The sequence below is a fragment of the Botryllus schlosseri genome, chromosome 16 (genome assembly GCF_051294905.1).
Source record: "Botryllus schlosseri isolate E-star chromosome 16, Bs_hap1, whole genome shotgun sequence".
NCBI classification, from domain to species: Eukaryota; Metazoa; Chordata; class Ascidiacea; order Stolidobranchia; family Styelidae; genus Botryllus; species Botryllus schlosseri.
Genome location: NC_137251.1, coordinates 7,012,121 through 7,025,955, shown reverse-complemented (window position 1 = coordinate 7,025,955; position 13,835 = coordinate 7,012,121). Strand labels below are relative to the sequence as shown.

Below are 13,835 nucleotides of genomic sequence, written 5' to 3'. Positions count from 1 at the left end.
AGGTATATATCTGAACTTTCACATATTACATTCCGTTATGACGTCATAATGAGTGATACTAGATTACTTGACTCGAAGCACATTACGTGATTCAGAATCGAATCGCTCAGGTACTCGATTTTGCCCAGCCCTAGTTATGAATGGCAATCAATATTTAGTCTATGTCAGTAATCTGGCGGAAGAAGAGCAATTGTCCTTTTACAAATTATGTAGGCAATTCAACAGATTCACTCGATTACGATTATTTCAAAATGCTGTAATTGCCGTAATCGATTGGCATCACAGATTGCGATTACAACATGTCTGGTTACGAATATACGTTATTATACAGTGTAAACTTTAAGGTTGTGTACTAGTATGTAGTAGGCTATTTATCGTACTAACGTAGCCAAACACTCCATAACATAGACTTTATATCGGCAGAGTATAATAATCGGCACATCGGTATTGCTGATGCTCGCGGTAAGTAGCCTACTTTTGACAAATCTATGTAACGGTATTAGGTCTATTCACTAGTCCAGTAATAAATCCGTCTGATGCTTGTACACAACAAGGATCTCCGTACGTATTCCCCTACTCCATCTTTCCCGTGCATTATGTCACCGAAAATTTCGTTAATCGTGGAATGTAAAACTTCTCTGTCGTCAAAAACTAGTGCAACGTGAAACATATAAAACAGGCCTAGTCGTCCACTGCACTCCTCCAGCTACACTCATGCATGCGATCACATGAAGATTGATTGCGCGCTTTTCTTTGCTCTCAATTGAACTGTGAAATGCTTACAGCCCAGGTGATCAGGTGCAGCACTCGCTTCAAGCGAAGATTCCACCGCAAAAGGTGAGAGGAATATTTATAATCAGAGCTCACTGCTCTACTATTGTAATATATTGACTAGCTTGAAGTTTCTAGTTATCTAAATGAGAGTAACTAACGTAGGCATATGCATAGTATCATCAGCAACACGTTACAGCTTTATGCTACAAAAAAGCTGAGATATCAGTCGATCCATTCCAATAGGCACGAGCAAATGCGACGACCGATAACGGCCAATGACTTAGTAGAACATTAACCAACGAAGCGATCTGCCGGCGGTGAATGTACGATTCGTACTGTGTAAACAAGCGACATATAGCCCATTCCACATGTGCGAGAGACAATGAGCTATTAGCGACATAATCCGGCAACGACTCAAGAACCATAACGAATAACTACGGCGTATATTTTAGTGAAATCCATGCGACGAACGTCGAACAACAGCCTCAGGTGGGCATCTAGGCAAGGCAGTAAAGCAGTCTATAGCAATCTCTCAAGATTATAAAGCAAGTTCCCCAAGACGAGAACTGTACTCTCCTAACGAATGTGAAACAAAGTACATGGTATCGAGAATTGTTTCTACAACACAGGAATGCCGCACGTGACTGGCTTAATTATACAAGTACTGAGACCGAAAGGGTCAGATTTCAGACATTGTTACATAGGAACGATTTCTTTCGCACTCGTTATCAATGTGAGAATAACGTTGATATGGCTGCTGGTTCGGTGTTGTAAGTAAATGTGTTGTCCAGATTCTTGGGAGTACAGAACTTCAATATATAATTAAATAGATAATTTATTCAAATCGAAATAACCCCGAATATGAACTTCCTGATCTATGTGCTTTGATGAATTCGGATAAAATGATCGGAATCCATAACGTTTGTTGGATAAACCTAATGCTAAGTTGGGTAGCAACGGAAAGAAGTATACAGGTGATGAAATTGAGTACTCCAATATAGTTTAAATATGATTCGGTCTCAAATTAAAGTAAGGGTGAAAACATCATTGGCAGCATAGCCATTTTTGTCATAAAGCTACTGTATTTGAATGGTAGCCAAACGAATATTCGCGAGTAGTTCCATTCTACCAGTAGCAATCTTTGTGGTATCAAGAATTCAAGATCACCCGTCATCGCTGCTTAACCCTAACGAACATTCTGGTACGCATTTCTTGAATGTTGTAGTTTCTCGACAAAAACACTAAAATCACTAAAATATGCATATGCTGACTAAAGCTGACGACACACATGAATCTTTTGACAAGTCCTATTTGCGGCCCGAGGCTTCACCGCGTTGTCTATAATATCTGCTGTTCGAAAAGGTTAATAGGAGGCCTTGACGGTCAGTGTGATGAGAACTCGTGCTCTACTTTCATTCGCTTGAATAGTTTTCTCAACCTCTGGCGGAAAAGTATGCGTGTATTTACCTTTAGTTGGATCGTTGTTAAATATTATAGCACTACAGTTACACAAAGCCTTCCGTTCAAAATGACATTCATGTCACAGTATAACTACAATTTTCCCATTCGCTATCATTCAACATTTACTAAATTTCAAACTTACTCGACCCAGTAACATGACTTCAGACATCCCATAATATCTGTTTATGAATATGTATTTTGAGAATCAGCTTCTTGCATATGTAAATTTAAGCGTCACAGAAAGGTAACTGCTACAGCCAGTATAGGCGACAGCGTACAGGAAGAAATTTGACGACGGGCGAAATAATTTCAACTGTGTGTACTTGTACACTGTACGCATGGCCTACTAAAGACGTTAGTAGGCCATGGTACATGGCAGTGCGGCCAAGATTTATAGACTGGTGTAACAAAAATATGATACCAAAATGTCAATCCAAAATTTCCATTTGCTATGAGCTGTTTTTTTTCTTGTATACTTGCGCTGTATTGGCTGAATCGAGTATACATACTTCGATTCCGAGTTGATCGAGCAAGCTCCGAGTCGAATCGAATTTTCGAGTTTCATCTTTATGACGTCATCCATGGTAACTACTAACTCTAGTAACTATATCAACTCTCACTAACTCAAATCGTTGTTATCAGACCTAGAACGTGCATCATTCTATCAACATTATGTTCGAATGTTCGAAAATTGTTCGAAACTATATTTCCGAGTTGTCAGGAAATTTGCCTTGCTATATTATATTCATTTTAATTATATACGCCCAGTCGCCCGTGTATACTCAAACTCATATGTGTCTATATGTAGGGATTCATTACTCCAATTCGATTATTCCTAATGCACGAGATGAGACAATCAAATCAACGGTGTGGCGATTCAGTAACAACATAGTATCAACGGTTTATAAGTCTTTCGCCACGACGCGTAGACCATGGAAATATCCCTTTCCACATCTTATATGCGTAAAAAGAGTGAAAAATATAGAGCGCCGTGGACACAAAAGAAAATGTCGCGGATCCCACGAGGTGATAGTTGCTCAGAATCTGCGACAGATCCCACAACTCGGAGGCTTGAGTTGCAGCGACGATCGCTGCGGGGAGGTAGATCGCTGACCAGAACGTGTTAAACGCGAACTCAATCATGTACCAAGGGAGATGGGATAAGATGGTCGAATGGACGGAGAAGACGTACACAACCGACAGGAGCCTGGAAAACGGATCAAATTTAGCATCACGCAGTCATACCAGGAACAATGTAAATTTCTGCGTAATTAACTACTTCAATCATCGGTAGCAAATGTAGATCTGACTATTATACAGGTGTAGTTTCAAATAATTTATTTGGCCATAATGGGTCGCACACTTTCAGCAGTTAATCAGAGGCGGTCACTTTAGAAATCGCAGGATATAGCTTCGCGACTGACGCAAAATGACCAATCACGCAGCAAACAGGCTCAATCTCCGAAAGTATAATCAGTCACCGTGATACAGGGGCTCTTTTACCAAGTTTTCATGACAATTTTATTCACAAAAACGATGCATGCATATTCTAAAACCGTTTTCTACTTAACAATAACCAGTGTGAAAAGTAACATGTTTTAGTAGAGTTCGGTGGAGTTTACAGTATAGACTAAAACACAAGTTCTTGAGCAAGTAGTATAAATATAATTAGTCAAGACGTAATTGAGCACTCAGAAAAAGTAGAAACGCTTTGTTACTGACCACCACCGCTGCAGTCTATACGTTTACGGATCGGCCGGTGTTGCTGGTCGCGGTTATTGGCTTTAGGTATCATCAAGTTTAGAAGCCCCGTCGTTGCATAAGTGTTTTTCTTGATTTATGAATAATGATAGCAATGTTTAGGTTATTGTTAAATGATACTGTCTCAAGCTCTCGCTAGGAGGGTTACAAATGGACATTGGACAGGTTGCCTAATTATAGTCACTAAATTGAAATGCAATACTACATACTTGAATATGCACAAATTGAGAGATTTCAAAAGTAGTCAAGTATCAGAGTTGACCTGTAACGGAGAACTTCTATTTTTTCGGAGTAAATATTATGTAGGAAAGGAAAGGACGTTATGTATTTTTGTCCTTAATGTTTTTGCGTCATATATACACCAACTTATAATCTACATACACTCGATCTGTGCATATGCATACCATGAGTGGATGATGTACATATGCCTCTTGACAAGTAATGTGCTGCTATAGCCTTTTAAGGCTTTCTGTGTCGTGCACCACTCCTCCATGCCGTGATATATGGAGACCAGAGGTGGTCAGTAAAGAATTCGCTCTACTTTTCGAAGTAACCTAGAAGATTGTATTACTTCTTCGAGTGATTACGATTTTAGACTACTTCTTCTTCACAGTTTTCAGTTTTTAGGCGAAACTATAGGTCCTGAATACTTGATGGTTAACTTACTTGGACATCGCTACCTGTACTTGTGTAGAAATTTACTGTCTTACTTCCACTAGTAGCTGACTACTAACGATGGCTACTTTGATCACCTCTGAATACCAAGCTGTTTTTCAAAGTTATTTGAAACGACCAGTCTCTGGTATTTGGCGATGGCCCATACTACTACTTTAAAACTGGCGACGATGAGCAATTGAGCATCAATTGTAATGAATATAGAATCGAGTGGTAAGAGTCGTTTTTGTCGAGTATTTATATGCTCTTGGCACTAAAAGATTTTTCAGCAATAAATATAGTTTCTCGCACTCACAAAGTCGATATCCACGCACTAATCGCGACTACCATGACAAACTGGAGAGCGTGCGTGGTCGGGAGGCCCCTCCATATTTTTGATCCGGCCAGGAGTGCGAAAACTAAAACTCCCGAAATGATTTCCGCGAGCTTGAACCATCCGGCTGGACTTTTGAAGAAATCCCATTTGAAAGTAGGCTTGACCGGAGACGCCGGTGCTGTCGTGCCTGAAGTTGTGCGTTTCATCTCTGCCGTGGCTTCCATTTGTGGAGTTGGGATGAGGAGTTAACTGGCACGCAGAATAACTATACAACTGGTATCGATTCTAGAGCAAATGTCAACTATAGCCATTCATGTTTACGGGTACGAAACATAAAAAATTAGGTTCCATATTTTGGGGCTATAATTACCGATCCTTGAGTTATTCGCCCAGCCATTTATCATCACACACACGTAAATCGTGTACTCTGTCTTTAATTGCGGTAGCTCAGCAATTTGACTGGCTCAGTTAAAAGACATCAACGTAAACCCCAGTGTTATAAAAGCGTAGTAGCTCAAGCTTACCGTTCGATCCTCCTATAATATCTAACATCATTATTACATTTACTTGTTGAATCTGCAGTTAACCTCAATATAGTAAGCCTTCACGGGTTGCTTTGAGATGAATTGCCTGCAAATATTTCTAACTGAAAACGATACAGTAATTATGTTGCTACTGCGCATTGGAAAATCCATGCTCATTTTGCATAGCATATTGAAATGCTCACAATGTCCGTGGATTTTCCAATTTTGACTCATGATCATCATCATCATCACGTATTAAGATTGATATTTGATATACCGAGGCGTAAAAGTGTTCCAATTCACAGTAGCGAATTCTAGCTGCTGGTCCTGATGTAAGTTGATTCTCAACCCAAATCAACATTAAATTGCGGACTATATTGAAACAAATAAGTCTGAATTCTTTAAGCTTGGAACGTGCGCGTCAACGATTACTTTTATATACGTCAAATTTCTTACTTATGAACAATATCCGCAGTTTTAGGCCACCTTTCATGGAAATTCCAAACGTATCATCGAACATTTATAGAAAAGGGCGAAGAATTATAATTTGAAGATTTGACTAGAGTGGGGTAGCCTAACGATATGCACAAATGCACGTCTGTCGGCGCATAGTCGGGATGAAAAATATGAAGGGGCATACAATTTTTTGTACAATGTCTTCACGACATGCATTCATTATGACGTGAGAAACAAAGACGACTTCGCAGCGTCGAAGTATAACACTTATTGGGGACCAGGCGCACCTCTCCGAGGGCTGCATGTCTATATATCAAGCCGAATTGAACACTTGAGTATTAGCGGCTTCAAATTGTGACAATTTGTTCAAAATAAGTTGACCATTTTGAAATTAAACGAATTCCACCAGCACCAGTAACGATCACTTGAAGTATGTGTTCTCGATGACGAGACGGGTATATCGAAGCCTGAAATTATAATGCTACACAATTATGAACCATGCTAATACGTCTTATTTATCTGGCTCAAGGCTTGGGTTGACAGAGCAATGAGCAAATTTCTGAATTTTAAAATTAATCGGGTTATGGTTCCGGTATGGTACCCGGATATGAGGTGCCCATAAATGCATAATATTAATGAAACATATGCGAAAAGCAGAAATTTTTAGCAATGAAAGATCAATGCACGACCCGCCATTAATTGGTTGCAGAAGTTTGACTGAAATTGCACCTCATTTATGTCCTCAATTGCAGCGGTAACTTCCATCGATTCCAACTGTCAAATGTCTATTTCGAAGGACTTGCGTTTAACACTCTTATTCGCGTCGTCCGTACTACTTAATTTGATTTCTCCGTTCTGGATTTCCCTTCCAAAGAAACTCTTTTCGTGACACCGTAATGCGATGTCCGTGTATTCTTGATTTCCCATCGACAGAAGGACGTGCAAAATCTCTGTGGGCGAAATCCCGTCGCTTCTACAGAGCAATACTTCTTCAATGATCTGATTCATCCGTTCCCTCGGGTTCCCTTGAGAAATTACGCGGTCTATGTCATATTAACTAATCAAAACAAGATGAGCGGTAATTCTACCCAATAAAAACGTATAGGAACGATGCAAGCGATTATTTATCATTTGCGCAGACATCAACAGTATGGCACTAAAGACCTATTTAAGTAAGGTACCATATTTTGCGATCCGGACAAGAAAAGAGGACTCTTTTTACTAATCACAAAAGTTAGATTTATTGGACTAGAAAACTGGTGATTTGAACATTTTTACGAGAAATACTGTTGTGTTGGCTAGAGAAATGGAAAAAGGTCATTTTCCGGCCCGACTCTCGAAAGACCCGCCCGCCCGAACGTCCAGATTTCAGATGTCGCGGTCATTATGCAATTCCAGCTAAAAAGGAGGTCGAATGGCCAAAATCGAGGACATTTGGACGTCCCCGGAGAACATTTTCGATTTCCTGAAAAGACAGGACAAATGCTCCTGAAGTAAAGCCGGCCAACCCGTGGCCCACGAGAAGGTTTTGAGTGGCCCGCATACGCTTCCGCAATATGATGTCATTCGATCTCTTGCTTTTAATATATTACCCCCTCCTGAAAACGAAAGAACTCCTAATGAACCAGATTGAGTCTAACTATATAGTCGCACTTACGAGAGAAAGTGTCGTCTAACATGCGACCTTACGTTTGCGCTCGCAGAAAGACCGTCGACTAGGGCTGGGCACAATGATTCGAGTACTCGAATCTGAATCGAGTATAAATCTTAATGATTCGAGTCGAGTAGTAAGAGAGAGAGAGATGGTATTCTTTTTCGCCTGCACCATCGAGATGCTTTTGACGACGGAGTTGCGATACGGCCCCATGAGGTCATCTAGTCTGCGCCCCCGTTTTTTTCTCCTCCATGCTATCCGTGATTGCGGAGCGCCTAGCAGGGTAGCTGCGGATACCAATTTTCGAGTCTTTGGTATGACCCGGCCGGGGATCGAACCCGAAAAGACGATTTTTTTGAGTACTGAAACTACCACTGAAAATTAATTTATCTACGAGAATTATAGTTTCTATGCTATAATTTTCACTGTTGAAACCTTGAAACCTCGATTGTCGGTATCGTAGCATACGAAACATATAGTACAAAGCTATGAAGGTTACCGGACGTAGCACATTTACGAAGTCATGATTATCCCACAACATTGTCACCAAGTGGATTGAAATCGGTATGGTCGAAAAAAATACCTAAACATCTTTTATGAGATGGATAACTGGCATTATATTCTTTGTGGTGGCATAAACGGTACATATTAGAAATTTGACGTATTACACTCTGCTATGACGTCATTATGAGTGATACTCGATTAATTGACTCGACTCGAAGCATATTACCTGATTCATAGAATCGAATCACTCAGGTACTCGATTTTGCCCAGCCCTACAGTCATCGATGAAACCTATAGGCACAAGAGGATTGACGCATGTTGGCCGAAGCTTTCAATATCGATATGTCCAATTTTCCATGCGCCGAATAGTCGAATCCTTGCAAACGTGGCCCACTGATATAAAGCAGACCCGCGATATAGGCCTACTCAAGTAACTATAACAATGACCTGTAAACTTTGAAAAATGTTCGCGCGGCTAGTGGCCCGCTCGCTGGTTAGTCAATTGCATGTTTTGCATTTGGCCAAAAAAGTTGGCCGCCCCTGTCCCAAAGGAAGTCGTATGACAACCCTACATTTAGGTCGTATGTGCGATGACATTGGATTGAATATTAATGATCTTTGATATTCCCAGACGCTGATCAGCGGAATTAGCGATAGGGAGCTGGTTGATATTCATGAAAATTACTTCTGATACTTGGAACTGGTATTATATACTTTGTGGTGGCATAAAAGAAAGGTTTGCAAGCTGTAGTAAGCCAGTAACTTTGGCTAATAATTGAATCGCTAATTAACTCAAACCGCGTCGAAGTGCGAGCGGCAATATTACTGAGACATTTTGCATTATATTTAGGGTTGAATTTGAACAAAACATATTTAACACACGGCCCTTGTTTAGAACATGTTTTATTGTTTTTTTAAGCCATGGCGTCACGTATATTGAATTGTGACGTCATAATGGATTGACATTAACAACTGAAAATATACGGTAGGCCTATATATAGCTCCTTTGACAAAATATCTACGTAGTACGTACTATAGCTGTTGAACCGACCATACCATATCGTGTCGGCTATATCGGGTGGTAACTTAAGAACTTAGAAAACAAACTATTTTTAAAGGCTTTTGTTTAAAACACTGTTTAAAACTCGTTTTAAATACAACCTTGTCATACAGCGTTAGTCTGTTACCAAGATAAATGATGCGCAGTCTCATAGACTTGTCACATCCGAGGACCTATAACTCGATGGTTATAGCTGTTACGCATTTGCACTTATTTCCAGAGGTGGTCAGTAACGAAGTACTTCTACTTTTTTGAAGTACTCGAGTAGTTTTCCTCTACTTCTGTTACGTACTCGAGTATATCTTTTTCTCGTTCCTTCTACTTCGTAGTATTTTGTGAACTACTTACTTAATTTTCGCTATTTTCAGTTTGTCAAGTAGAAGTAGTTTAAACCCCCAATAAGAAAGATATCCTAAGGAATTTCGGGGCTGATTTCACGTAGTACCAACATTTACTTTTCGTTAAAGTCATGTAATACCTAGAATTTTCGTTGCGCTTCGCGAACAGTAGATGTGGAGTGCCAAATATGTTTTAACGAAGGTATCGCTGAATATAATTTAGATACCGGGTTGCGTGGTTCCGTTCACGCCTCAGTGTCGCCTATATCGAATATTCCATCACAGTAAGTATGCCCCCCCCCATAACGTTTGAAACTACCGTTTCGCAATCTAGAAATTACCTATTATACCTACCATCCCATGACGTTTCCTAATCTGAAAAAGTGGAGTTTGACTTTTTTCAACGTTAGACCTGTTTTAGCAGACCGCCGTTGAAACTTTCTGGACAAAAGACATGAAATATATTTTCCGCTTTTTAGAAGTCGTATTTGTCTTTTTCTCTCTATTACGACTATTAGACGTTGGGTTCTAATTATTGTTTAAGTTCTTTTGTCTGGAGAACATAGATGTTGAAGTATAAAAGCAAGAGCAGTAATGCCTTATATTTTCCGAAAATAAAGCTATACACTATATGGCAGAGGTGGTCAAAGAAGTCACCGTCTCTACTCAAGTAGAAGTAACGCCGGGATTTCTACTCAAGTAGAAGTAGGAGTGGTGGTTCACAAGTAAGTAAGTAAGTAGGTATTCTACGCTTATTTGTGCTTACAAAACTGAAAACTGTCAAGTAGAAGTAGAAGTAGTCTAAAATCATAACTACTTAAAAAGTAGTGTGAGTAGGAAAAATCTACTTCAAGTACTTCAAAAAGTAGAAGTACTTCGTTACTGACCACCTCTGCTATATCGCATTTTTACGATCTGCCATATTTTTAATTAATGTATACTAATCGCGAAAAGTGTTAAAGCCGTATCCGACACAGCGTTTCCGTATTGCTCTTCGACTGAACTAGGGGCCTTCTAATGCGGGGGAGGGTGCCATGCCATATATTCTCTAAAACGGGTGTTCGAGTGAACAAAGGATTAGTAGCCCAAGTATCGCATTTCCATATCAATACTACCATTTACATCCCATGGTGTGGACGACTGCTTATAATGTCAAAAATTGACACCTCCTGGCCTGCATTAGCAGCTTTTGACAGTTCATGCGAACGAATTACGATCGTTTTCACAACTACATACTTACTTGAGTAGATGGGTATGGGAGTTAGCAGCAGGTATGCCACGCAACACACCAAGTCGAGTTGTTGTATTTCGAGGATACCTATATACTTGGCATGCAGTTAAGTAATGTATTTTCACACTGAAATCGCATCGACCACAGGTGATATACGATGTTGGCCTATACTTCTGTATAGGACTTCATTTACCCTTGCATTGATGCTTCACAATTTTAATTTTTTGTTGTGGTAATCCTAACTTGAGTGAGATTTCTTCAGCGTCATCTGGCCGCATGACTTCTTCAAGTTCATATAACATCAACTTTGCTGAAAGATGAAAAATCCTTGAAATCGTCTGCGAAGCCAAGATCATAATTAATTTTACAAGCTCGTGATCAAACCAGAAACGACGACGCGCATCAAACAAAGGTATATATCATACTATGAAATATGCCTAGTGCCTACCTCTTCTGAATTCTTCTGTAGGCACTCTGTTGGGACATCTCACATGCCTTTCTATCGGTATACCAGTAAGACAAAAATACATAACTTGCACTGCCTTCTGTATTGGATATTCTTTTTAGCCTATATACACGAATACCATGATCACGCATGATAAAGTAAAACATTCCCAGAGCGTATACATATTATGCAGTGCCCGCTTTTCATCGGCAATAGACCAGTTTAAAGCTGAATGAGGGCCTTTATTCGTCAGTGTCTGGCTATGCTAGATATTATGTGATCACAGCGAACATTAAAGACCTACCGGAAACGAATGGAGATATTCCAATGACAGCTTGTATGAATTTTGCAAAGAACGTATCAACACGAGGCTAAAAGGCTGACCTTATATTACAGTAAAATTGTTCGCTCCTGTAAGATCGCTGTAGAAACTCAATGAATAGCGTGACGATAAAGTGATGCACATATAGACCATAGAGGCATTTAACCTTTTTGCTATTTATGGCCGCATTTTGATTATATATACAGCATACGGCCGCATTTCATAGGGCAGTATGGGCCACCTTGATGCCAAATATATATGTTAAATTGGAAACATTAGGATTCAGGCAGGCCTTTAGGTGTTATGTTAGGGTTACCCTAGCCGACGTCCTCATTCAAGAGGGCGTGTCCTATTTTTTGACTTTTTGTCGTCTGTCGTCGAGTCGAATAGTGCGCGAAAAAATTTTCAACTTCATGAATGAATTCGTCAATAATATTGGCATATCACCACGGCAGTGACGACACTTATAATTCTGTACTGATTCAATGCATTTCCACACACCCTTTCTTGCTCTCCCTCCTCGACAACGTCACAGGCTCTCATCACTGTGAGGAGCTCAGAGAAAAGTCTTAGTAATATAAATGACCGACAGTCTAATAAATGGTTATCGTAATAATTATCAGATTCTATATTTTCCTCCGCTCAAGACACACACACACAAGTACAAGGCGATGAACAATACACAATGCGATGTAATAAACAGATAGGAGAGGATGCCGAATAGACCAGCGACGGGCTCTTAATCTGGTATCCTCCTCAGCCTAGTTCCCAATGTTGCAGCGCGTGACGGTGGGCGAACTCACCGCGTTAGAACAAGGTTTGGTAATCTCAAACTCTGTAATGCAGCAGAATATGCATTGCATGTATTTTGCCCTGAATGCAGATACTCGAAGATTGTCGGGTCGCCGGTGGTAATGACAAATATTCTTCGAAAGTCTATTAGAAATTCCATGTATATGACGATATACACATGCAGATTACTCAAATTTGTTAATCCAAATCCAGTGACCGTTGACATTGCTGGCCAACCAATTTCCACTAAAAATGCCAAATACCTTGGTGTTTTACTGGATTCGGACATGTTCTTGAAGAGTCACATACAATCACTCAAGCCACAACTATCGAAGGTATGTGGTCTGTTTCGCCGCCTTAGCTACACTCTGCCAGTCAGGGTGCTGTTGATACTCTTCAACACTATATTCCTATCAAAGTTACAATACGGAATTCTTTGTTGGGGTTCTCCCTGCAAGAATACGATTGACCCACTGCAAAAACTTCAACATCTGATCATCCGTGTCATTGCCAAAGCCCCACGGGGGCCTGATTGTGCAACAGACAAATCGCTTCTCAAAAGAGTTGGTGTTCTAAACATAGAAGACACGAGTTCCTTTGCGGTAATGTCCCTCAAATTTCAACGACTACTTCACCCCGGAGTCAAAAGCGCACAAGTACAGCACACGCGCGTCAATGAAGAACCACTATCATATGTTCATGACGGAATATAAGAAAACACATTGCTCTATCAAGTAGTCTATGCCGGACCCCATTTGTGGAACAGCATCTCGCCGGCTATCTGACAGTCGTCGAGCATGTCCGCATTCAAGTCGAAATACAAACAATTTCTTCTAAATGAATACTAGCCAGCCTTCAGGATAACCGGACCACGACCTAACATAGACCTCGCCCTGCGCTACATGCCGCCTCATTTTGTCGCTTGCGTCTTATATTCTCTGCATACTTTTCTTTCAGTGTGCAGTGTTGCCCTGGGACCCCCTAAAATCAGCCTCGAATGTTGCATCGTAAGAGAGTTTAGCCTTGTGACGCAACATTGTCATCTGAGCAGCTCCTGAGCAAGTGCGCACGAGAGTGAGAGTGTGAATGCTTTTTGCATAGTGTCCTATATGGTGTCGACACAGGCAAATTTCACGCCTCAGTGAAATTGTATCACGTCACAATTTCCATGGCTATACAGGCAACTTGACGGTCATTTTTGACCGGCTTGCCGAGCATTAAATTTGGTAAAACGGATATCAATCGAAAGCTAACTCTGCACTGATTACGAAAATATAAATTTTATTCCGCTCGTGGCCCTGGAACTCCCACAATCAGCCTCGAATTTTTGATTGTTATGGAGATTGACATTGGGACGTCTGGGGCGTGTTTGGACATCATGTCTGGGATGAGTTCGGCCTGTGCTGCCAATCGGACATCGTGTCTGGGGCGTGTTCGGTCCGTGTTGCCATTCGGACATGGTGTCTTGGGCGTGTTCGGCCTGTGTTGATACTCGGATATCGTGTCTGGGGCGTGTTTGGAC

General features: G+C 40.6%; 2 protein-coding genes across 2 annotated transcripts; both read right to left on the bottom strand.

The window, feature by feature from the left end:
* Positions 1-2,415: 2,415 nt before the first annotated feature.
* Positions 2,416-5,319, bottom strand: LOC145459048 (CKLF-like MARVEL transmembrane domain-containing protein 8). The gene is made up of 2 exons (XM_080337626.1): positions 4,967-5,319; positions 2,416-3,442 (listed from the first exon to the last, which is right to left on the bottom strand). The coding sequence occupies exons 1-2, from the start codon at positions 5,209-5,211 to the stop codon at positions 3,130-3,132; spliced, it is 558 nt and encodes a 185-aa protein (XP_080193752.1). The 5' UTR covers positions 5,212-5,319; the 3' UTR covers positions 2,416-3,129.
* Positions 5,320-6,032: 713 nt separating this feature from the next.
* Positions 6,033-13,239, bottom strand: LOC145459049 (uncharacterized). Its single transcript, XM_080337627.1, has 3 exons — positions 11,203-13,239; positions 10,948-11,064; positions 6,033-6,992 (listed from the first exon to the last, which is right to left on the bottom strand). The coding sequence occupies exons 1-3, from the start codon at positions 11,282-11,284 to the stop codon at positions 6,745-6,747; spliced, it is 447 nt and encodes a 148-aa protein (XP_080193753.1). The 5' UTR covers positions 11,285-13,239; the 3' UTR covers positions 6,033-6,744.
* Between the last annotated feature and the right edge of the window lie 596 nt (positions 13,240-13,835).